A 25,853-nucleotide genomic window follows, 5' to 3' on the forward strand; every position below is an offset into this window, starting at 1 on the left:
GAAATAAGATAACCTAATAATAAACGTGCACAGCTGCTAAACATTCCAAGTGGTACACCACACTCATTTCAAAATGGATAGTAAATAAATAAATGTGTAAAATTATAAATATAAAGTGCAAATCTCTAAAATAACTAAATCCTACATATAAATGAATAGTCCATAAAATGAAAAAATTAAGAAATAAAACATGAAAAACTCTTCTTGTGATCAGTGTATCCACACAATTCCACCACAGTGATTGTTCGTCCTCAAAAGGAGTGCACACCGCCACCAATAAAAATGCACGCTCACCTCCCAGATGAGTCAAAACTCATATGCGGATCTCACCATGAGCTCTTTGCTCTCACTTCCTCTTCCCAATCAATGGTGGGAAATCCAGATGGCTCTTTTCTTAATGGTAACTCAGCTCATTAATATCCAAAGAAGCGGATCATCTCCCAGCTTGGCTCAAGATTCCATGAGTTCAGGACATGTAAATAATAAGTATAGAGACCATAGTGTTCTCCGTATACAAATTTATTCAAAGCCCCCAAACAGACAAGTTGCACTTACAAGATAAAAACTTTTAAAATCACATAAAAACCTCCAGAGTAGCACCACCGTGTCCACATACACAGTGCCTGGCTGGACGTGACTATCAGCTCCTCCCTTCTAGACGCGTATTGGCCAATCACAGGCCTTCCTCAGTAGATCTACTATTCATTTATATGTAGGATTTAGTTATTTTAGAGATTTGCACTTTATATTTATAATTTTACACATAGCGCTACATTTATTTATTTACTATCCACTTCTGATATCATGTTACTTCCTGGAAACCAGAGGACACCATACTTGGAGACAACCACCAGCTCAGGATCCCGCAGCAGAGCCCCCTGGTGGACAGGGGAAATAGACCAACTGCTCGCTCAAGGAGAGAAGCAGGTCCATAACTGTGAATTAAAGGGCCCAGACCCAATAAAAACAACCTGGCCTCCCCGTTCCAGGTGCATGTAGGAATGTCACTTCCCTCCCCTGACACCTATCCAGAGGGAACAGCCATAGATCAGAAAGAAGGGTACTTTCAAGTCGTAGAGAGTGACAGCTACATGGAGAGTTTTTAATACATACAATAAACCAAAAATAACTGACAGATATCTCTCAGCTAAACAATAAAGTAGACTTCATATTGCAAATGGCAAGTACCCCAGAAATTCCTAACTCGGTTAAAGTAGAGACCAAAAACTCTGGTGTCCCCAGTGTTAAATTGAGTTAGACTGTTTTCCAGAGGGGGCATACCATTAAGGCTAGGGGCACAGTCCTGCCCATCCATTGTTTTACCCTTCAGTTCTTTTTGTTAGAACTTAAACCTTCTAGAAAAGGCCCCCTCTGATGAATATACATACCCTCTCTAGGGTTGGAAATTTAACCTTTGGCATTTTATAGCCATGCACCTTGGCAGCGTGTTTTCCACGTAGAAGATACAAATTGCCAAGTTGCATAGAATATATGTGTTTGTATATCCATCTCAGCCTTTTGTAATATAAAAACAGAGTTCCCTCATGAGGCTGTACTAAACATTGCTCATTGTGAATGGTATGTAATCTCTGATACATCTGGGAGCACAAATTATGCAATTATATTGTATTTAACTTTGCTGAATGTCATACTGTATTAAAGAAACATTCTTTTTATCTCCATTCCACACTACCCCTGATGAAAGGACTGAACTCTTCTTGAAACGCGTTGGCTTTAAAGAGGAGACACTCTTTTATATGTTGCATGTATCTGTACATTAAAGTTACCTTTCTAATACCATTTTTAATCATTGTATTGTCGTTAAACATTTTAAAGGCTTTTATGCTTTTATACACTCACCAGCCACTTTATTAGGTACTGTCAGAAACTATGAAATCAGACTGAGACAGACGTACAGTTAAATCACACTTGTTTAATAATAAAAGTAAATAGAACAAACGTAGTCAAAACATAGCCATAGTTCAGGAACCAAAATAGATAGACAGACAAGCCAAATGTCAGGGAGCCGGAGATGAGCATAGTAAGACAGCAAGCAGGATCTGGAGCCAGAAGGGATGTCATCCAAGCAAGTCTTTTAACAGGAATGCAGGAGATAGTTTCTGTGATGTTGACCAAGGCGAAGGCAGAGATCCTCTGGGCTGGACGGCTTAAGTAGGCAGGACTGACGAGCAGGATATCATCAACAGCTGAGTAACTGTGGAGAGATAGGAGCTGGCAATTAGCTGACAGCTGAGCGGCCAGCTCAGAGAAGGAAGGGCTAGGGCTGTCTTTATTATGGTTTGGGCCCTGGGCAAACATTTTTTTTGACCCCCCAATGCAATTTTGCTCTTCACCCCAACATCTCAAAAACCAGACACACACATAGAGTTATCTAAAAAAAAACTTTGCAGACCCCTTTCACATCAGTCCCACGGTGTCCTCATTTCCTTTTCATGTCACAGCACTCAGCATTAGCATTAGATTGCACCCTCTTCACATCACAGCGCCCTAGTACATTGCAGACATTTTCACATTATAGTGCCCCTTTACACATCACAGCACCCCAATTACATTGCAGCCATTGTCACATCACACATTCACATGTAGGTATTTTGGTGGCCCACATTTGCGCAGGCACAGCAGTCCATTCATTTGAATGGACTGCCATGCCTTTGTTTCCTGCAGAAAAAAAGGTGCATGCAACATTTTAAAAATGCAGTGAAATCCGTTCTGCTTTTGCACCATGCGACTTACCTGCAGTACACATAAATGCACAGTGTTTTTAAAAGTGTGGCCTAAACATCTAAAAATGCAGCAAGTTTGCCGGTGCAGGAACTGCAGGCAAGTCACATGGTGCAAAAGCAGAATGGACAGACAGTGCTGTATTTCACTGCTTGATGGGCATAGGTGTGCGCGGCCTATTACATGATGTGATGCATGCATATTTTTTTTGCAGGAAACGCAGGCATGGTAGCCCATTCAAATGAATATGCTGCTGTGCCTGCGCAAATGTGGGCTGCCACAAACACATAAATGTGAACCAGCCAGGCCCAAAATAAGCCCATCAAGCAGTTAAATACACTAATGCTATGTATGTGCTGTAATGCTGTGTGCTCTGTAATAAAAAAATACAGCCACAGCCTCACACAGCCTCAGTGGTGGCTGGTGCTCGAAATTTTTGAGGGGGTGCAAAAATTTTTTGAAAAAAAATCATCAATTGCAGCCACTGTGCCCTCAAACGCTACCACTGTGCCATCAAACGCTGCCACTGTGCCCTCAAATGCTACCACTGTGCCCATTAAACACTACCACTGTGTCCATTAAACGCTGCCACTATTCCAAACGCTGCCACTGTGCCATCAAACGCTGCCACTGCACCATTAAATGCTGCCACTGTGCCCATTAAATGCTGCCACTGTGCCATCAAATGCTGCCACTGTGCCCAAACGCTGCCACTGTGCCCATTAAATGCTGCCACTGTCCCATCAAACGCTGCCACTGTGCCCTCAAACCCTGCCACTGTGCCCATTAAATGCTGCCATTGTGCCATCAATTGCAGCCACTATGCCAAATGCTGCCACTGTGCCATCAAACACTGCCACTGTGCCCATTAAATGATGCTACTGTGCCATCAAATGCTGCCAGTGTCATCAAAAGCTGTCACTGTGCCATCAAATGCTGCCACTGTGGCCATCAAACGCTGCCACTGTGCCATCAAATGCTGCCACTGTGCCCATCAAACGCTGCCACTGTGCCCATCATATGCTGCCAGTGTGCCCATTAAATGCTGCCAGTGTACCCATCATATGCTGTCAGTGTGCCCATCATATGCTGCCAGTGTGCCCATCAAATGCTGCCAGTGTGCCCATTAAATTTTAAAGCTTTCTAGTCTGTACCAGTTCTACACATGGGGTACGGCATGGGAGCCAGGGGAGGAGAAAAAATACCTACCTTGTCCTCCTAGCCAGCTCAGCTCCGAATCCACGCCACGGTCTGACTACTCCTACCAATGCCTCCGTGCTCCTCCAAGTCCAATTATGTACACAAGCTTGCAAGCAGCATAGCAAGGGGCAGGGCCAGAGCATCAGTGGAGCTCAAGGCCCTGCCCACCCGCGGCCCATTCCTTGACACTGGAACTGCTGCACTGTGTGTGCGTGCTGCTGAGCTGATGCCGGCTGATGTCTGTCTGTGACAGACAGACAGTGTGGGATTTTCAGCGCTGATTTGCGGGCAGCGCAAGGGCTTAAGGGGCAGCTCTGCATTTGGCCCCAAACAGTGAAAGGGCCCTGGACAGCTGCCTCATTTGCCCTGCGGTAAAGACGGCCCTGGGAAGGCCTGAGACCAACCCTGACAGGTACACCAGTTCAATTGCTTGGTAACACAAATTGCTAATCAGCCAATCACATGACAGCAACTCAATGCATTTAGGCATCTAGACGTGGTGAATACGACTTTCTGAAATCTAAACCGAGCATCAGAATGGGGAAGAAAGGGATTTAAGTGACTTTGAACGTGGCATGGTTGTTGGTGCCAGACAGGCTGGTCTCAAAAACTGCTGATCTACTGGGATTTTCACACACAACTCTCTCTCGGGTTTACAAAGAATGGTCCGAAAAAGAGGAAATATCCAGTGGCAGTTGTGTGGAGGAAAATGCCTTGTTGATGTCAGAGGAGAATGGGCAGACTGATTTGAGATGATAGAAAGGCAACAGTAACTCAAATAACCACTTGTTACATCAAACTTATGCAGAATACCATCTCTGAATGCACAACACACCAAACTTTGAAGCAGATGGGCTACAGCAGAAGACCACATCGGGTGCCACTCCTGTCAGCTAAGAACAGGAAACTGAGGCTACAATTCAAAAGAATATTGGAAAAACATTGCCTGGTCTCATGAGTCCCGATTTCAACTGCAACATTCAGGTGGTAGGGTCATAGACAACGTGAAAGCATGGATCCATCCCACCTTGTATCAATGATTCAGGCTGGTGGTGGTGGTGTAATGGTGTGGGGGATATTTTCTTGACACACTTTGGGCCCCTTAGTACCAATTGAGCATCATTTAAACACCACGGCCTACCTGAGTATTATTGCTGACCATGTCCATCACTTTATGACTACAGTGTCCCCATCTTCTGACGGCTCCTTCCAGCAGGATAATGCACCATGTCACAAAGCTCCAATCACCTCACCACTGGTTTCTTGAACATGACAATGAGGTCACTGTACTCCAATGGCCTCCTCAGTCACCAGATCTGAATCCAATAGAGCACCTTTGGGATTTGGTGGAATGGGAGAGTCACATCATGGATGTGCAGCTGACAAATCTGCAGCAACTGCTTGTTGCTATCATGTCACTATGGACCAAAATCTCTGAGGAATGTTTCCAACACCTTGTTGAATCTATGCCACAAAGAATTAAGGCCGTTCTGAAGGCAAAAGGATGTCTAACCCGGTACTAGTAAGGTATAATAAAGTGGCCCCTTAGTGTACATTTTAAAGGCTTTAATAAAATGTATGATTTATATAACTTCTAATACTTGGTTGTTAGTTGTCCTTAAAGTCCCACACCTCTTTCTGGGAGGTAATTTCTCTTTCAATCTCTTCCAATGTGGCCCAGGAAGGTCAAAAGGTTGGACACCCCTTGGTCTAGGGGGGGGGGACAGAAAAATAAACTATACTTACCTTATTCCTTGCTCCCCTGGGAGATGGTGCACTTCTCCTCTCTTCAACACTCTATGTTGTGGGTGGGCTCTTGGTATTCTTAGGGTGGTCTTGCACTTTCCATGATGGTCTTGCATTTTCTGTGAATGCCTGCAAGCAACAAAGTGGAAAAGAGAAGCAGCTCAGGGAAACCTGCTGTGCAGTTGGGAGGAAGCCTGCAGGAGCAAGGATTAAGGTAAGCATAACTGCTTTTTTTCACCCCCCCTACACAAAAACTGAGCGTTTAACCCTTGTAGCTTAGGAGAAACCCACTGCTAGGGTCAACTTTTTTTTTTGCTAGAGTTAAGCTTTACAGATAAAATATCACTACAACATGCAACCTGCTTATTTCCTGTGTTTTAGTTTGTTTTTAGTTTCTTTACTATCTTGTTGTGGGTGCTAATAACATGAGCCCGTCAGAAGTTACGGAAAACCATAAACTTCTTAAAGTCCTCGTACCTTCTACACTCACTAATGCTTAACCACAAAACTGCAATGACGGGCCAGTCCACAGCTCTGATAGTCTTCATCTGTAAGTATCTGCTTTGATTATTGCCAATTTTTAATTATCTACCTATTTACCATTCTGTTTCAAAATCTACCTTTCCAAAAAAAAAATGTCTAGTAAAAACGGAAAAAACAATATTTTTATCACCTAGAAAGTGGATAGAAGGTGTCGGAACCCTAAGGATTATTTGTGTTATTATTATATCCTTGTTATCATTATTACCAAGTATTGCGGAAAAAGTGTTGGGCTGGCAGCTACCACACACTTTCGGGGCTTCCATGATGACAAGGTGATTAGGAATTGAAGCTCCACACAATCATTTTAAAGTCATATTACAAGTTTATTCCAATGATAAAATGTTTGTAAACTTAACTTGTTTCGGGGGCTGTATTCGCTTCATCAGGGCTTGAAATAAGGATATATTGTAACAGTGTATATGGAGTCAAGAATCAGTTTATAGTTGTATGTTGTTAGTGTGAGTTTGCAAAGCAATCTGTCAGCAGCTGATTTAGGCAACCTTTAATGAGCTTTTGGGGGCTGTATTTCCACCCTCTGCATTAGAGTTTGAAAGAATGATTAAACCAGTTGCAGATAAATTGCTATGCAAACTCCTATTAACAATAAATAACAATAAACTAATTCTTGACTCCATATACACTGTTACATGTAATGTATCATTATTTCAAGCACTGATGAAGGGGGTAGAGCTACAGCCCCCAACATGCATTTGCTTTATTTATTTATTTTTTTATTTATTTATTACAGGTTTTACAAACATTTTATAATTGGGAATAAACTTGTGTTTGAACTACAATGTTACCGAATAGCTCTTCAATTCTTAATCAATAAAATCACTCTTGATTACTCAGTTAGGTCAAAAGGTTGGACACCCCTTGGTCTAGGGGGGGAACAGAAAAAGAAACTATACTCCCCTTATTCCTTGCTCCCCTGGGAGATGGCACACTTCTCCTGTCTTCGACATTCCAGGTTGTGGGTGGGCTCTTGGTATCCTTAGGGTGGTCTTGCATTTTCTGTGAGTGCCTGCAAGCAACAAAGTGGAAAAGAGAAGCTGCTTCAGGGAAACCCGTTGTGCAGTTGGGAGGAATCCTGCAGGAGCAAGGAATAAGGTACGTATAACTGCTTCCCCCCTACACAAAAATCAAGTGTTTAACCCTTGTAGCTTCAGAGAAACCCACTGCTAGGGTCAACTTTTTTTTTTTTTTTGCTAGAGTTAAGCTTTAAAGAGAAAATATCACTACAACATGCAACCTGCTTATTTCCTGTGTTTTAGTTTGTGGGTGCTAATAACATGAGCCCGTCAGAAGTTACAGAAAACCATAAACTTCTTAAAGTCCTCGTACCTTCTACACTCACTAATGCTTAACCACAAAACTGCAATGACAGGCCAGTCCACAGCTCTGATAGTCTTCATCTGTAAGTATCTGCTTTGATTATTGCCAATTTAAATGATCTACCTATTTACCTTTCTGTTTCCATATCTACCTTTCCAAAAAAAAAATTGCTAGTAAAAACGGAGACAATATTTTTATTACTTAGAAAGTGGATAGAAGGTGTTGGAACCCTAAGGATTATTTGTGTGATTGCTTTGTATCCTTGTTATCATTATTACCAAGTATTGCGGAAAAAAGCGTTGGGCTGGCAGCTACCACACACTTTCGGGGCTTCCATGATGACAAGATGATTAGGAATTGAAGCTCCACCCAATCATTTTAAAGTCATATTACAAGTTTATTCCAATGTTAAAATGTTTGTAAATTTAACATGTTTCGGGGGCTGTATTCGCTTCATTAGGGCTTGAAATAATGATACATTGCAACAGTGTATATGGAGTCAAGAATCAGTTTATAGTTGTATGTTGTTATTGTGAGTTTGCAAATCAATCCGTCAGCAGCTGATTTACGCAGCCTTTAATGAGCTTTGGGGGCTGTATCTCCACCCTCTGCATTAGAGTTTGAGAGAATGATTAAACCAGTTGCAGATAAATTGCTATGCAAACTCCTATTAACAATAAATAACAATAAACTAATTCTTAACTCCATATGCACTGTTACATGTAATGTATTCAAGTTCTGATAAAGGAGGTAGAGCTACAGCCCCCAAAAAGCATTGGCTTTATTTATTTATTACAGGTTTTACAAACATTTTATCATTGGGAATAAACCTGTGTTTGGACTTCAATGTTATCATATGGCTCTTCAATTCTTAATCAATAAAATCACTCTCGATTACTCAGAATTATTTATATATCATATATTTATATATAGTATTTGTGTAGTAAAGTGGCTTGTTACAACGTTATATTCGGCACCTCATCCTGAAATAATATATACGGGCTAGAATTATATACGGTATATTGAATAGTTTTTTTCTTAAAAACAATACAGTGTTTTTGCATAGAATGCAGTTTGTATTTCAGCCATGTACCTTCATAAAGGTATATAAGCACCTTTTTTACAATTATAATTACGTATTATTTAAAGATTTATTATTACCTATTAGAATACATATATAGGAGAACTTAACTTCACTACTACTCTATACCAGCTGCTTATGGATTGCTGTACAAATTCACAGTAACAATATACAATTATACACGGATTATTGACTCCATATATACTGTTACAATGTATCACTTTTACAAGCCTTGATGAAGGAGGTGGAGCTACAGCCCCCAAAACCGCTTTGGCTTTACAAACATTTTATCGCTGGAATAAACTCGCATTTGGACTTGAATATTACCATACAGTACTTCAGTTCTTTATCTCTCAAAATGGTTAATACATCATATATTCATGCACAGGGCTCAAAAGTTCAAGTCCTGAGCTACTAGCCAGGCCTCAAGGGTTACTCGCCACCAGTTGCCCCATCCAACCTCTACCCTGACCCGCCCCTAATTCCACCCCTAAACACGCCCTCATAAATGATCTCATGAAATGACACTTAAATGTTTTATGCAGAATTAAGCAAATTTATCCGTGCTCATCAATGCAGCCTCACCCGTATCCATCAATGCAGCCTCACCCGTATCCATCAATGCAGTCTGCCCGTGTCCACCAATGCAGCCCGCCAGTGTCCACCAATGCAACCTCACCCATGTCCACCCGCTCCCAAGCAGCCCACCCTTGCCAGCCCTCCAAATCCAGTCGCAAAATGCGAGCAGGCGAGTGGATTTTTGAGGGCTGTTCATGCATAATAAATAGCTATTTTCTTAGAAACAATACTGCATTTTTGCATAGACTTCAGTTTGTATTTAAGATATGTAACAGTTTTTATCTTATTTTACAGCCACAATACTGGGACACACAGGTGAGTCTTTATTTTAGATCTATCATTCATTCAATTAATCAATTAATCAATATAGTAAAATTATAGAAATAGCAGAATTGTAGAGGGAAAGCACATATCCCAATTCACCTTGCATTTATGCATTACTGCTGCTCCAAGTAAGACGGCACTGTCAGACTCCTTCTCCGGTGCAACACAAGGTGCAATCTGAACAGGTATTTATGTCTTATCGGCTGGGTTGAAAGCACTGCTAGAGTGTGAAACACGTTAACCTTCCGTCCCTCCCCCCACTATTGCATACGTGGTGCTTTTATGTATTGTTCATTATACAGTAAAGTTTTTATCCAAATATCCATGGTTGTGCAGCTGTCCAGAATTGTATATTTAGAGTTCCAATTCACCTTTTTACACCAAAAATACTGCAGAGTCCTGATTGAGTGAATATTTAGGTGATTTTTAAATGTGTGCATTATGATTCCAATGTATAGCTGCCAATTGCCCCATGAAAATTTTAGTAGAACCCTTGTGTGATGGAATTGCCCTTCTAAGCAAATGTTATATTATAAGAAAGCACCTCATGTGATAGCATATCATAGTGCCAACTGGAATGGTTGACTAGGGTACAACTATATAGGTCAGTTCCAAGGCTATAGACACATTTAATAATTCATTTATTATTGGTACTTATATAGCACTGTCAATTTTTTATTTATTTTTTGTCTTTCAATCATTTTTTAAGTACTGTCAATTTTATGCTGTGCTTTACACATATATTGTACATTCACATCGGTCCCTGCCCTCGAGGAGCTTACAATCTAAAGTCCCCAACCCACATTTACAGTGCCTTGAAAAAGAATTCATACCCCCACATTTCATCATGTTACAACCAAAAATGTAAATGTATTTTATTGGGGCTTTTATGTGATAGACCAACACAAAGTGGCACATAATTGTGAAGTGGAAGGAAAATAATACATGATTTTCAAAATTGTTTACAACTAAATATGTGAAAAGTGTGGTGTGCATTTGTATTCAGCCCCCCGGAGTCAATACTTTGTAGAACCTCCTTTCACTGCAATTACAGTTGCCAGTCTTTTTGGGGAGGTCTCTACCAGCTTTTCACATCTAGAGAGTGATATTTTTGCCCATTCCTCTTTGCAAAATATCTCAAGCTCTGTCAGATTGAATGGAGAGCGTCTGTGAACAGCAATTTTCAAGTCTTCCCACATATTCTCAATTGGATTTAGGTCTGGACTTTGACTGGGCCATTCTAACACATGAATATGCTTTGATCTAAACCACTCCATGGTAGCTCTGGCTGTATGTTTAGCGTTGTTGTCCTGCTGGAAGGTGAACCTCCACCCCAATCTCAAGTCTTTTGCAGACTGTAACAGGTTTTCTTATAAGATTGCCCTGTATTTGGCTCCATCCATCCTCCCATCTGACCAGCTTCCCTGTCCCTGCTGAAGGAAAGATTCCCCATGATGCTGCCACCACTATATTTCATGTCGGAGATTTTGTGTGTTCAGGGTGATGTGCAGTGTTGGTTTTCTGCCACACATAGCATTTTGCTTTTAGGCCAAAAAGTTAGATTTTGGTCTCATCTGACCAGAGCACCTTCTTCCACATGTTTGCTGTGTCCCTCACATGGCTTCTTGCAAACTGAAAACCGGACTTCTTATGGCTTTCTTTCAACAATGGCTTTCTTCTTGCCACTCTTCCATAAAGACCAGATTTGTGGAGTGCACGACTAATAGTTGTCCTGTGGACAGATTCTCCCACCTGAGCTGTGGATCTCTGCAGCTCCTCCAGAGTTACCATGGGCCTCTTGGCTACTTCTCTGATGAATGTTCTCATTGCCCTGCCTGTCAGTATAGGTGGACAGCCATGTCTTGGTAGGTTTGCAGTTGTGCCATACACTTTCCATTTTCGGATGATAGATTGAACAGTGCTCCGTGAGATGTTCTAAGTTACACTGTTGACATCATGTGATCACTGTGATTTGTCATCAGAGTGATCACATGGTCCTGAGCTGCCCTGAGCAGCTCTGTACACATTGTGTGTAAATGGAGCCATCCATGGACAGCTCAATTTACAGACATTAACAGGCACACTTGCTGCCCCTGCACTGCCTTCCCCCTGCTAGCATGTAGGTGGGGGGATAGGATTTGGGTGGTGGAAGTCAGGTCCTCCATGTTTCCCACCTAGTTGTGTGCCAATCAAGGGTCACATGAGAGGCCTACCCTGGGGTGGGTTCTTCTGGGCTATGCTAGGCACCTGGACAGGATCACTTTGCTACACATGGGGTACCTTTACTTTTATACTTTTATCAATGCCCTGAGACAAGGCTGGAGCTGCCGTGGGGGAATACTCGACCTTAAGGTGGCCTCTGCTGTTAGAGGTGAACTTACACTGTGTACACTTGCATTGCAACTGTTCTCCAGTTAACTCTCGGGTCCCAGTGACAATACACAACTTCTCCTTAATTTGCATTTAGAAGGGACACGCTGAGCCTTGTCCACATCTACTTGTCCAGTTCTTTCTACTACCATTCTCCAGGGCCCCACCTTGCACCTTGTGTGGGCTCCACAAGTGAACTTAACCTAACTCTTGAACTTCCGTGCCTCTGTAAAGGAAACCTCTGTGGCACGAATCTGCTCCCGTTGCTCTGGGAGACAGACCGCTGGCGGAAGAGTGCCAACAACATCTCCCTCACTGCTAGAGGCCATACCACCTGCAACAGGCACATGCTACTGACAGGCCACTTGTTAAATTCCTGCGTTACCCCAGATAACCACTTGTGTCTTCACATTACTCATCTCTGGACTAATGTCTTCATACCCCAAGTACCTTAATGACCTCAACCATGGGATAGTGCCGGTTACTTGCATTACATCCCTTTAGTAACTTCAGACCAGGCGGGAACAAGGTTTCAAAGCTTTACTTGAAAAAGTGAAAAAGCCATTACATAGTCCAACATACAGGGACATTATTCTTCTTACATCCCTAATCCTAACTCAGGCTATGTCCTGTCCTGGCATACCTGCAAAGGTAGTGTCCATGTAATTACAGAGCCCATCAGAGGCATTATTCACCAGCTGGTTTCTTAGGGGTGATCCCCAAGTTCTGATGACTTTAGACCCAGGTAATAGTGAAAAACATCCATCTGCTCCTTGCGGGTGTTGTTCCCTGTCTCAGTGCCTTGTGGGCCTTGGACCTCTCCACTTGGGAACCCTCTGTTAGGGGGGAGCCCCGTTGCAGACCACAGCCCCTCTTTTATATCACAGAATCAGTGTGTCGGGCCCAGAATAAAACACTCTAAAAGACCAAAGAACCAGGAAAGCATTACCTCCTACCCTCCTGTCCGGGACAGCACCAGACTGCTATTTTAAACCCAATAACAAGCAAGCTGCAGAAGAGGACCCTAACTAACTCTATGAAAGTAGTGGCCTCTCTGCAGAGATCTGACATGTCCTCTGCAGAGTCACTCCTATGGCTCTGCAATCAGAAAATCTCATGCTCTCTGCTGATTAGAGAGCTCTAGCTTTAACTAAGTAAGGGGCATGATGGGTGGCTGCAAAGAGACCACTGTTTCCACACAGAGGGCAAGGTTACAGGGAATTCAACAAATTGTAAAATTTTTCACACTTTTTGTTTTGATGCACTTAAATGTACCATACAAGTCCTTCTGAATGTGACGTACAACTACTAGCTATGTAGATGAATGAAACTGAAAGTTCAGTTTGGCTGAGTACCATGTCATGCAACTTTCTTAGAACATATTATATTTTATTGTGTGAAATTACCATGGCAGATGTTAGAAATTCACTTTAATCTTCTTTAGGATCAGCAGTGACTCCTGTGGTCACCTTCACCCCGAACTGGAGGAAGATCTTCACAGGAGAGTCTATAACAATGACATGTGATGTGGGGTCCACTGGAGGAAAAGATCTGATCTACATCTGGTACAAAGATGGTACATGGGTACATGCAGGAAAAATCTATACTACTAGATCTGCAAACACTTGGTATAACGGGGACTACAGCTGCCAGGCCGGTACAGAAAGAAGTGGCACTGCCAGACTGGAGGTTGTTGTTGGTCAGTTCATTATGTTCTATTTGGAAATGTACCATTTACTATGTTCTTTGTCCATTCCAGACAAGGTGAAAGAAATCTATTATCAAGCAATACCCAAATTTTTCTTCTTAGTGCAGCCAGCACCACTTGACTTTATTAGGCGCTACCATGTTATAGGAGTTGTTTTACTTGCCAAAGGATTCATGTTTTGTCTATGCAGTGCTCGGATTTGCACAGCTCTGTCATACAGCACAGCCTTGTCTGGCAGGGCAGGAGACCTTATTTTTTTCTCCTGCAGTCAGAATCACCTACATGTCTTGTCCCTTCCCCAGCCAGCAGCCAGTGACTGGACAGTAAAAGAAGAAGCAGATTGATGAGCTCATCTCTCTGTCACTATGCTCTCTCCTCCTATCAGCAAGATCTTTGCGCTGCTTTTCCCTCCCCCAGTTCAAGCTTAGCTATACAGGGGCAGTAAGAGGTTGACATAAAGTCAAATTAGGTACAGTTCTTACATTTGTAGCACCCTGGTGTATAGGCAGGGTTGCTCACAAATTTAGTCTGCCAGGTAGTAAGTGCTCTGGCTAATTGTTAGAAGATCCACTAACTTTTCCCTAAATCTGGGTTCGCTTCACTTCTCTCTTCTGTCACTGGGTGGCACTGTTGCCGGTGACATTGGATTGACAAGGGCATAACGAAGCCAGACCATGAGTGGATGGGTTGTCTCAGCCAATTGCAGGGGTCTTTAGTCCTTGGCCTGCTGGGAGGGCCTATTTATTTGGGAGGAGTCAGGCGATCTCTGTTCTGTGCGACCTGGAAGGCTGTCTGGGTGGATGTGTGTTGAAATGCCAGAAGCCTGAGACCTATCCCAGGAGTACCTGGCTGCTAGGCTGCCTGAGGCCTATCCAGGAGTAGGAGAAGCAGCGCGGGGTTGGGACTTAAGGTCTGGAGTCCAACCAAGCTGCAGAGGTTCAGCCGGAAGGGGAACCAAGTTGTAGCTATCGGGAACGTTCATTCAGGTTGCCAGCGGCAATCACACGTCAAGACCAGAGGTAAAAGGGAAGCAGTCGCCACTAAGGGACAATCCCTCCTGTTATCAGAGGCCAGTCTATGGAAGCCTGAAAGAAGTACAAGAGCAGCCTTTTTCACTAGCCGGGGACGGTGAAGAAGTGGAAAAGCTTCAGCAAGTACCAAGCCAGGGACCCAGTGGGTTAGCGGGGGTGACGCTTGAGGAGTATACAGCGGGTTAGCTGTGGAAGAGCTTAGAGGATCCAGTGACGACTGGGATCTGGAAGTCTTGTGAGAGACTGGGATCTCAGTGAGTGAATATCTACAGTGGAACACTGTGAGATATAAGAGAAGACCTATATCAAGTTACTGTGGGTTGCATGTGAGGATCTCTATTGACTGTTGCAAGTTCAGTTGCCATAGGAGACAGCAGTTCTACAAATACAGGGGTCGTATCTGGCTGGAAGGCCCTCAACCTGTATATCTGTCTGCCTATTCATTTGTCTTGGAGTCTGCCAAATATCATTGCATCTGCCTAAGGGTGTCCTGGCCCTAACTCCCTCTCCCCCAGTTCTTGTTAAGAGACGAATAAATCTTTTCTGTTCGCATCCAAAAGTGACTGGCGCCCAATTATTTCTTCTTGCATTATACCCACTGTGCCTAGTAACCCACTCTACAAGGAAGGTCGTCAGCTCTCCCTGATTCTGAAGGTCGCCATTAGGCCTTTGGAGGTCAGGGCCAGCGCTACACATTGATATGATATATCAGCCCTCAAAATTTCCACTCGCCTGCTCACATTTGGTGAGTGGAAATTGGCTATGGGCGAGTGTGGAGCAGGGGCAGACTGGGCCGACAGTTTCCTGGCTGATCACTTCTGGTAGAAGCAGTGCGGCCATCATAGCGGCCTGGGGCAGCAATTGCCTCCCTACCCCCTGGGCCACTCTGATGCCCTGTAAAAAAGGTGCAGGAGATGAGCCGGCCAGATCACACAGAGTGGGGTTCTCCCACTGTGACACAGATTGGATATGAAACACCAGCCATTGTCAAACAAAGTCCCGCCTCCTGTGATAGACAGCACACTATTCCTACGCTGGTCCAGGAGGCGGAACTTTGTTTGACAGCATCCAGTGTTTCTTATCTTAGCCGTGTCACAGCGGGAGATTCCCGCTCTGTGTGATCCAGGTGGCAATCCTCCGATTCCTCCCTGTGATCCCTGCTGCATTGATGAGCACTGATGAGGCTTCACTTATGGGTACTGATAGGCTGCATTGATGGGCACTGATCGGCACTTATGGGACTGCACTGATGGACACTGATGAGGCTGCACTGATGGGCACTTATAGGCTTCATTGATGGGCACTGATAAGGCTGCACTGATGGGCACTGATGATGCTGCACTGATGTGCACTGATGAGGCTTCTCTGATGAGGTGGCAATGATGGGCACTGGTATGCTGCACAGGTGGGCACTGATTGGGCTGCACTGATGGGCTGCACTGATGGGTACTGATAAGGCTGCACTGATGAGGCTGCACTGATGGGCACTGATGAGGCTGCACTGATGAGTACTGATATGTTTTATGTTAATATTGTTGTTGTTTTTAATATTTATTTTTGTAACTAAATTCTGCATAAAACATTTAACAGTGTCATTTCTGTTTCAATATTTTCATTAAGTTTCAAGAGGGTATGACAAGCCATGGTTTGCCCATGCAGGGGCGACATTGAACGGGCATGTACAAAAAATAGCATATGTACGTATGATATCATAAACTGTTACCAGGACCAAAGAGGACCAGGGTAGAGGTAAGGTAAGTATCACAAGCAATACTGCACTGTCCCCTAAGGGATATCAGTCTTCATCTAATAGCCTTCATAGCAGGAATGAAGAGGGAAGGAAAGAGACAGAACAGGAAGAAAAAGGAGAAAGAAAGAAAAGAGAAAGAGAGAGAGGCCCCAAGAGAGGGCGAGGGCTATGGACGCGGGTCCTGCACAAGCGAGGTTTACAGTTGACCATAACTTGTTGGGGGCAGGGACTGGCATGAGTAACTTATCCAAGGGTCCCAAACTTTCAAGAATTTTGCATGTGAATCAGAGGCGTAACTAGAACCTTCAGGGCCCCGGTGCAAGAAATCATAAAGGGCCCCCTGTCCCTCGGCCGTGGCCCCCCCCACGATGGCGAAACACCAGGTCCTGATTGCAAGTGCGACCTTTGTGACCCGGTAGTTCCATCACCGGTGTCAGTAGTTTTATTTTCGTTATTTTATTTGTTTATTCGTTTTGACCATTTTATTTCATTCACTTTTACAATTTTATCGTTTATTATTTTTTACAATATTTTATGAGCCCCGTTGGGGGCTTTGGTGTAATATCAGGGGTCTAAGCAGACCTCTGATGTTCCCCCTTTGAGACAGAGAAAGCAGACTGAGGACACAGCCCTCAATCTCCATATCTGCAGTATCAGCTGCACAGAATGAATGGACAGGAATAGTTCTGTACAGAACTTTCCCTTTATTTGAAGCATAGTAAACAGTTTATTATGCCTCAGTTCTGAATGAACAGAGTCAGCGATCGGTGTGGATCACTGACTCTAATCATTAAGACAGGGAAAGGGCTGGTAAATGACACATTTACCTGCCTCTTTCCCGTTCTCCATCCTGACACATTCCCCACAGCAGCTGGCTAGAGAGGAGGGAAGCCGGCAGTGTTGTTGGGGGGGCGGGGGGAGTTGAGGGAGCCAGGGGGTACACAGGGGCCTGGAGGGAAGCAGGAGCTGGATAGGAGGGGTGGCGAGGACCCCTCCAGCGCGGCATAAATTCCCCCTCCCCCAATGTTTCAGCTTGGGCACCAGGGGCACTTGCCCCGCATCTCTTACAGGGTGCCAGGGGTCCCAGATGCTGCAATTGCCCCCTCTGAGACAGATGGCATCTCTTTGATGGGGGGGGTAAGAGGATATGTGCTGGGGGGGCGCTTTGGGAGGAGACAGGACTTACAAGGTGTGGTGTCAAATCAGACTCCCCCAGCCCCCCCAGCACATATCCGTTTATCCCCCACTCATCACTCCTCCTGGTGTATTTTCATTAACCCCCCTCTGAGTTACTATTGTCACCCTCCTCTGAATGCATAAAAACACACTGACCTCAGAAGCGCGGCTCTTCCATTTCTATACTCCTCCTCCCCAGCTCCTCCTGTCTGTATATGTACAGGAGAGCATCGGAGGCAAGGAGGAGGAGCCGGCTTCAGTGAGGTCTGCAAGGTGTGTAGTCAGCGGGGAGACATGCCGGTGTTCTGACATATAGTGTCCTCCTATCAGATAGTGTCCGCCCCGTACTGCGCAGGCGCAGCGCCTGCGCAGTACGGAGCAGCAGGACATGCCGAAAATGTCCGAAGTTGATCAGCTGACCATCAGCTGTACACGGCGCTCGGGCACCTGTTAGCGATGGCTGTGTAAGAGGGCCCCTCGCGGGCTCGCTTCGCTCGCCACGCTTCGCTCGCCACGCTTCGCTCGCCACGCTTCGGGCAAGGCCTCACTGCGCTCGGCAACTATTTATTCTAACTCTATGTCCACTTGGATAGTAGGGAATGATCCTGGACATAGGGTAAGAATAAATGCGCAGGCGCCATGTACAGCTGACGATCAGCTGTTGAACTTCGGAGACTTTCGGCGTCTCGTTTGTCCTCCGTACTGCGCCTGCGCAGTACAGGGCGGACACTTCTGGATAGGGGACTGTATTCGACAAGACACCGGCTGCCGGGGGGGGCGATCGCTGCATGAATGTGGCACGGGGCACCCCGCAAGTGATGTGGGGTAGATGTCACGAGTGCCCACGCTGGTCCACCCCATTAGCCAGAGAACTGGAGCTCAGTGCTGGAGCTTTCTCCCCAGCACTGTGCTCCTGGAATTAGCTCAGCGTGTTTAAAACGGATTTTGCTGGGGGAGGGGCCCAGGGCCCCCCCACGATGGCAGAACGACAGGGCCCAGTCGCAACGGCAACTGCTGCGACCCTGATAATTCCGCCACTGATGTGAATCCTTCAAAATACTGGACATCTGCTCATCAACCATCAGGGCGGTCATCCTGGTTTTCATTCCCTGAAAAGCAACAGTCAGAGCCTTCCAGACCTGGGCTATAGTTTGCTTGTTAGATATAAAAAGGTATGAGGCCAATTTCTGCTGAGTAGGGATGAGCCGAACACCCCCCGGTTCGGTTCGCACCAGAACCTGCGAACGGACCGAAAGTTCGCACGAACGTTAGAACCCCATTGACGTCTATGGGACTCGAACGTTCGAAATCAAAAGTGCTCATTTTAAAGGCTAATTTGCATGGTATTGTCCTAAAAAGGGTTTGGGGACCCGGGTCCTACCCCAGGGGACATGTATCAATGCAAAAAAAACTTTTAAAAACGTACGTTTTTTCGGGAGCAGTGATTTTAATGATGCTTAAAGTAAAAAAAAAAAAGTGAAATATTCCTTTAAATATCGTACCTGAGGGGTGTCTATAGTATGCCTGTAAAGTGGCGCGTGTTTCCCGTGTTTAGAACAGTCCCTGCACCAAATGTCATTTTTAAAGGAAAAAATCTCATTTAAAACTGCTTGCGGGTTTAATGTAATGTCGGGTCCTGGCAATATGGATGAAAATCAGTGAGACAAACGGCATGGGTACCCCCCAGTCCATTACCAGGCCCTTTGGGTCTTGTATGGATATTAAGGGGAACCCCGCACCCAAATTAAAATAAGGAAAGGTGTGGGGCCACCAGGCCCTATATACTCTGAACAGCAGTATACAGGCTGTAGGTTTGTTGTTAAGTAGAATCTCTTTGTAATTTTGAACGGGTACATTTTTAACGTGTTTAGCTCCAGCCAAAAAATCTTTTTTAAGCTTTTTGGAAAACATAGGGAAGGGTTATCACCCCTGTGACATTTGTTTTGCTGTCTTTCCTCCTCTTCAGAAGATTTCACCTCACTTTTTGTCCCAATGGATTGGAAAGCATCAGTGGAAAGGAGAAATGTTTTTCCCATATTAACTCTTACAGGAGAGAATTTCCCTTCCTAGGGGTAGATTTCACTTCCTGTTGTCTCCTTCCGTTTGCAAGTAGGAGTCGTTTGTAAGTTAGTTGTTTGAAAGTAGGGTCCTGCCCTATATACTCAGCAGAAATTTGGGCCTTAGGTGTTGCTGTGGCCACAACACTGTAAGCCCTCACAGGGCTCTGCTGTGAAATATTAGATCAAGAATTGTAATTACATGCCCCTGTTGAACAGGAGCTGAAAAATTAGGCCTTAGGCACTGGTGCTGGTGCCACAACACTGCAACCCCTCGCAGACACTCTAGTTGGAATGCAGGAACGAGCCCTGCTGCAAAGTATTGCATCAAAAATTGTAATTACACGCCCCTGTTAAACAAGGGCTGAAAAATTGGGCCTTAGGCACTGGTGCTGGTGCCACAACACTGCAACCCCTCACAGACACTCTAGTTGGAATGCAGGAACGAGCCCTGCTGCAAAGTATTACATCAAAAATCGTAATTACACGCCCCTGTTAAACAGGGGCTGAAAAATTGTGCCTTAGGCACTGGTGGTGGCACCCAGAACCAAAAATGTTCTTACAAGCTATCAGCGTGATGATTGAGGAGGAAGAGGATAATTACTCAGGGATAGTCACTCAGCATCAGCATAGGCAGTCTTTGAAGGGATCTGAGATTTCAAAAAAAATTATTCGGTTACATCAGCATCAGGTGCTTGGTAGCTGGTGGTGATCCAAGACTCATTCATTTTTATGAAGGTCAGTCGATCGACCGAGTCAGTGGACAGACGCACCCTGTGATCGGTTACCACGCCTCCAGCAGCACTGAATGTGCGTTCCGAAAGAACGCTGGATGCAGGACAGGCCAGTAGCTCAATTGCATACTGTGCAAGCTCTGGCCAGTGATCCATCCTCAAGACCCAGTAACCCAGAGGATTTTCGGTGGGAAAGGTGTCCAAGTCTGATCTTGCCCCTAGGTATTCCTGCACCATGTAAAACAGACGCTGGCGATGGTTGCTGGAACCGATCATACCTTGGGGCTGCGGACCAAAAAATTGTCTGAACGCATCGGTCAGACGGCCACCTTCTCCACCGCTCCTTCTTTGACTGACGAAGCCTCAGCAACACGTTGTCCAGAAACAGGAGTTTGTAACCTCCCAGTCTCTGGGAACGCGTTGCACAGACCTTTCTGCAAGGCCCCCCGAAGATGTTTCATCCTCTGCTCCCTCTGCGATGGCAAGATAAGGTCCGCAACCTTACCCTTGTAACGTGGATCAAGGAGGGTTGCCAGCCAGTATTGGTCCTTCTCCTTGATACCACGAATACGAGGATCCTTACGCAGGCTTTGCAGGATCAGGGAGGCCATGCAGCGTAGGTTTGCTGAGGCATTCGGTCCGGAGTCCTCTGGGTCACTAAGGACGACATGGTCCGCAGCCACCTCCTCCCAGCCACGTACAAGTCCATGTGTTTCTTGGGATTGATCCCTTAAAGACTGCTGCTGATGCTGAGTGCCAGGCTCCACCTCCATACTGACACAATCTTCCTCCTCCTCCTCCTCCTCTTCCTCCTCGTCCTCTTCCTGTGTGATCGGCGGGCACGCAGGAACACTGTCTGGATAAAGGGGGCCTTGAGAGCTAAGGAAGTCCTCCTCTTCCTGCCTCTGTTCTGCCTCAAGTCCCCTGTCCATTATTCCACGCAGCGTGTGCTCCAACAGGTGGACAAGGGGGACAGTGTCACTGATGCATGCACTGTCACTGCTCACCATCCTCGTGGCCTCCTCAAATGGTGACAGGACAGTGCATGCATCCCTGATCATGGCCCACTGGCGTGGGGAAAAAAAACCAAGCTCCCCTGACCCTGTCCTGGTGCCATAGTCGCACAGGTACTCATTGATGGCCCTCTGCTGCGTGTGCAGCCGCTGCAGCATTGCCAACGTTGAGTTCCACCTGGTGGGCATGTCACAGATTAGGCGGTCCTTGGGCAGGTTAAACTCCTTTTGGAGGTCCGTCAGCCGAGCACTGGCATTATATGACCGGCGGAAATGCACACAGACTTTCCTGGCCTGCCTCAGGACATCCTGTAAGCCCGGGTACCTGCCCAAAAACCGCTGCACCACCAAGTTAAGGACGTGAGCCAAACAGGGCACATGGGTCATTTGTCCCTGTCGGAGGGCAGAGAGGAGGTTGGTGCCATTGTCGCAAACCACCATTCCTGCCTTAAGTTGGCGTGGCGTCAACCACCTCTGAACCAGCCCCTGCAGAGCTGACAGAACCTCTGCCCCAGTGTGGCTCCTGTCCCCCAAGCACACCAGCTCAAGCACCGCATGGCATCTTTTGGCCTGCGTACTTGCGTAGCCCCTTGAACGACTACGGAGCACCGCTGGTTCCGAGGAAGAGGCCATGGAGGAAGAAGAAGAGGAGGGGGTGGAGGAGAGAGGTGTGTCACAATCATTAGCATTTTGGAGGCGTGGTGGCGGAACAACCTCCAACACTACTGCACCTTGTCCTGCATCCTTCCCAGCTGTCAGCAGAGTCACCCAATGCGCCGTGAAACTTAGGTAACGTCCCTGTCCATGCCTGCTGGACCATGAGTCAGCGGTAATATGCACCTTACCGCTGACCGCCCTGTCCAGCGAGGCATGGACATTGCCTTCCACATGCTGGTAGAGAGCCGGAATTGCCTTCCGTGAGAAAAAGTGGCGTTTGGGTACCTGCCACTGAGGAACCGCACATTCCACAAACTCACGGAAGGGGGCAGAGTCTACCAACTGAAAAGGCAGCAGTTGAAGTGCTAGCAATTTTGCCAAGCTAGCATTCAACCGTTGGGCATGTGGATGGCTGGGAGCAAACTTCTTTCGGCGGTGCAGCAGCTGGGGCAGGGAAATTTGCCTGGTACAATCTGACGTCGGTGTACCAAAATCAGATTGCCCACAAGTATGTGGCTGTGACACACCTAATTCTACACCTTCATTCCTCTCAGTGCAGGTCTCAGAGAGGACTGAAGGTCTAGTGGGGTTGGAAATCTCAGCTGATGAGGAGCAAGCAGAGGTCCTCTTTGTTCTTTGGTGTGGGTCTTTTAGATACGCTTGCCAACGAACTGCATGGCAGGTCAACATATGTCTGGTCAAGCATGTGGTACCCAAGCGGGAGATGTTTTGGCCACGCGAGATACGCTTGAGACATATGTTGCAAATAGCAGCGGTGCGATCTAATGCACTCGTCTCAAAAAAGGCCCACACCAAAGAACTTTTTGAATAACGCGCAGAGACTGCAGCGCCCTGCACATGTGGAGCTTTGGGGTGTGATGCAGTCAATGTGCTGCCCTTAGGCTGGCCCCTGGAGGGCATCCTGCCTCGTTGGTGATGTGCCGCCTCCTCCTCCTCCTCCTCCTCCTCTCTCCTATCAGGCACCCACGTTGAGTCAGTGACCTCATCATCCCCTCCCTCCTCATCACTGGAGCAAACCTGGCAGTATGCTGCAGCAGGGGGAGCATGACTGCCAGATTGCTGTCCTTCTTGGGCACCCCCTCTGTCCGTGCTCGTGTTACTGCCTTCATCGAGCTCAGTATCATCATCAGAGCCTTCCAAACGCTGGGCATCCTCCTGGAGCATGTACCCAACACTGTGGTCAAACAGTTCGAGGGACTCCTCAGGAGGACATGGTGGGGCTAGGGAAGGAGTCACTGATGACATTGAGCCAAGGGAAGAGGCCGCTGCTTTGCCAGACAAAGTACCCTGGGCATGGGTGAGAGAGGGTGAGGAGGATGAGGACGGCTTGGTCATCCACTCGACCAAGTCTTCCGCATGTTGCGGCTCAACATGGCCAGCTGCCGAAAAAAAGGCCAAGCGTGTCCCATGGCCACGTGCTGATGAGGATGCACCGTCTCCACGACCAGCACTAGACACAGAGCCTGCTTGCCCTCTCTTATTGGCTTGTGACTGTCTGCCTCTCCTTCTTGGCCTTCCAGACATACTAATGGCCTGTAGCTGCACTAAGCTGGGATATATATATATATATGTACTGATACTGCAGCTAGCAAAATCAACTGCCTGCCTGTAGTATGAGAACACCACCAACCTTCTACAGGTAGCTTTAGCTGAACACTGTGAGGTGGACGCACCCCACTAACTTGTAGGTTTAGCTGAACACTGTGAGCAGGGCGCACCCCACTAACTTGTAGGTTTAGCAGAACACTGTGAGCAGGACGCACTGCACTAACTGTAAATAGTCTAGCTGCCTGACTGTGGTACTAATAGGATCAAAAGAACACCAAGAAATTTTCTTCAGGTAGCTGTATTTACTGTAACAAGACAAGCCTGCCTGTCAGTAAGAAGATAGCAGGAACGGATCTAGCTGAACACTGTGAGCAGGACGCACCCCACTAGCTTGTAGGTTTAGCTGAACACTGTGAGGTGGACGCACCCCACTAACTTGTAGGTTTAGCTGAACACTGTGAGCAGGACGCACCCCACTAACTTGTAGGTTTAGCAGAACACTGTGAGCAGGACGCACTGCACTAACTGTAAATAGTCTAGCTGCCTGACTGTGGTACTAATAGGATCAAAAGAACACCAGTAATTTTCTTTAAAATACTGTAACAAGACAAGCCTGCCTGTCAGTAAGAAGATAACAGGAACGGATCTAGCTGAACACTGTGAGCAGGACGCACTGCACTAAATGTAAATAGTCTAGCTGCCTGACTGTGGTACTAATAGGATCAAAAGAACACCAGTAATTTTCTTCAAAATACTGTAACAAGTCAAGCCTGCCTGTCAGTAGGAATATAACAGGAATGGATCTAGCTGAACACTGTGAGCAGGACGCACTGCACTAAATGTAAATAGTCTAGAAGATAACAGGAACGGATCTAGCTAAACTGAATACAGTGTATATATATATATATATATATATATATATATATATATATGCAACACCTGGGATGCATATATATACACAATACACTTTAAGTGCAGCTGACTGACTGACTGTCCTGCCTAATCTAGCTAACTCAAATGAAATGACACTGTCTCTCTCTCTCTAAGCACACCGGAACACACTGCACAGGGCCGCCGTGCAGGCGGCCTTATATAGTGTGGGGCGTGTACTAAATCCCCTGAGCCATAATTGGCCAAAGCCTCCTTGGCTTTGGCCAATTATGGCTCTCTGTTAAGGCGGCGCTGTGATTGGCCAAGCATGCGGGTCATAGTGCATGCTTGGCCAATCATCAGCAAGCAATGCACTGCAATGCTGCAGTGAATTATGGGCCGTGACGCGCCACACGAATTTGGCGCGAACGGCCCATATCGTTCGCAATTCGGCGAACGATCGAACAGCCAATGTTCGAGTCGAACATGGGTTCGACTCGAACACGAAGCTCATCCCTACTGCTGAGGTTCAAAAAGACCCAGTATAGGGCAATATAAAAGAACCAGTCGGGCATCCTTACGTACCGTTACAAAGGATTGCAGTATGCCAAAGACCCTGGACCAGAAACCAGAGGTGGGCATGACCACCAAGTTTGTAAGACTAATGCCGCGTACACACAAGCGGACTTTCCGGCATACTTGGTCCGGCAGACCAGAGTCCGCCGCACAATCCGATCGTATGTAGGCTCCCGCGGACTTTTTTTTCCCAAAAGTCCACCGGACCTAGATTTGAAGCATGTTTCAAATCTTTCCTCCGGACTCAATTCCTGACGGAAAGGCCGTTCGTCTGTATGCTGGTCTGACGGACCAGATACGACGCAAGGGCAGGGTACTGCATCTCGCGCTCGCGGCAATAGGAAAAACAAATTTTCCTATTGCGGTGAGCGCAGGGCATACCAGGCCCTTAGGTCTGGTATGGATTTTAAGGGGAACCCCCTACGCCGAAAAAACGGCATGGGGTCCCCCCTAAAATCCATACCAGACCCCGATCCAAGCACGCAACCTCGGCCGGTAAGGAAAGGGGGTGGGGACGAGCAAGCGCCCCCCCCTCCTGAACCGTACCAGGCCGCATGCCCTCAACATGGGGGGTGGGTGCTTTGGGGGAGGGGGCGCCCTGCGGGCCCCCCACCACAAAGCACCTTGTCCCCATGTTGATGAGGACAAGGGCCTCTTCCTGACAACCCTGGCTGTTGGTTGTCGGGGTCTGTGGACGGGGGGCTTATCGGAATCCGGGAGCCCCCTATAATAAGAGGTCCCCCAGATCCCGGCCCCCCACCCTATGTGAATGAGTATGGGGTACATGGTACC

The 25,853-nt window shown here is 46.3% G+C and overlaps 1 protein-coding gene and 1 long non-coding RNA gene across 4 annotated transcripts in view; one reads left to right on the top strand and one right to left on the bottom strand.

Moving 5' to 3' along the window:
* Nucleotides 1-1,913: 1,913 nt before the first annotated feature.
* Nucleotides 1,914-6,054, bottom strand: LOC141117259 (uncharacterized). Its single transcript, XR_012237132.1, has 2 exons — nucleotides 5,689-6,054; nucleotides 1,914-2,215 (listed from the first exon to the last, which is right to left on the bottom strand). It is a non-coding gene; the product is annotated as an uncharacterized lncRNA (long non-coding RNA).
* Nucleotides 6,055-6,120: 66 nt separating this feature from the next.
* The window catches only part of LOC141117257 (high affinity immunoglobulin gamma Fc receptor I-like), a 43,745-nt gene continuing 24,012 nt past the window's right edge, over nucleotides 6,121-25,853 (top strand). For 2 of the 3 annotated variants that reach the window (XM_073610018.1, XM_073610020.1), the window contains exons 1-4: nucleotides 6,122-6,238; nucleotides 7,506-7,648; nucleotides 9,521-9,541; nucleotides 13,365-13,619. In XM_073610018.1, coding sequence (XP_073466119.1) covers nucleotides 7,591-7,648; nucleotides 9,521-9,541; nucleotides 13,365-13,619 — 334 coding nt within the window. In that variant the 5' untranslated portion in view covers nucleotides 6,122-6,238; nucleotides 7,506-7,590. Of the gene's footprint in view, nucleotides 6,239-7,505; nucleotides 7,649-9,520; nucleotides 9,542-13,364; nucleotides 13,620-25,853 lie in introns of all 3 variants that reach the window. The other variant, XM_073610019.1, reaches the window with a different exon arrangement.

The sequence above is a fragment of the Aquarana catesbeiana genome, linkage group LG13, assembly GCF_042186555.1.
Source record: "Aquarana catesbeiana isolate 2022-GZ linkage group LG13, ASM4218655v1, whole genome shotgun sequence".
Lineage (NCBI taxonomy): Eukaryota > Metazoa > Chordata > Amphibia > Anura > Ranidae > Aquarana > Aquarana catesbeiana.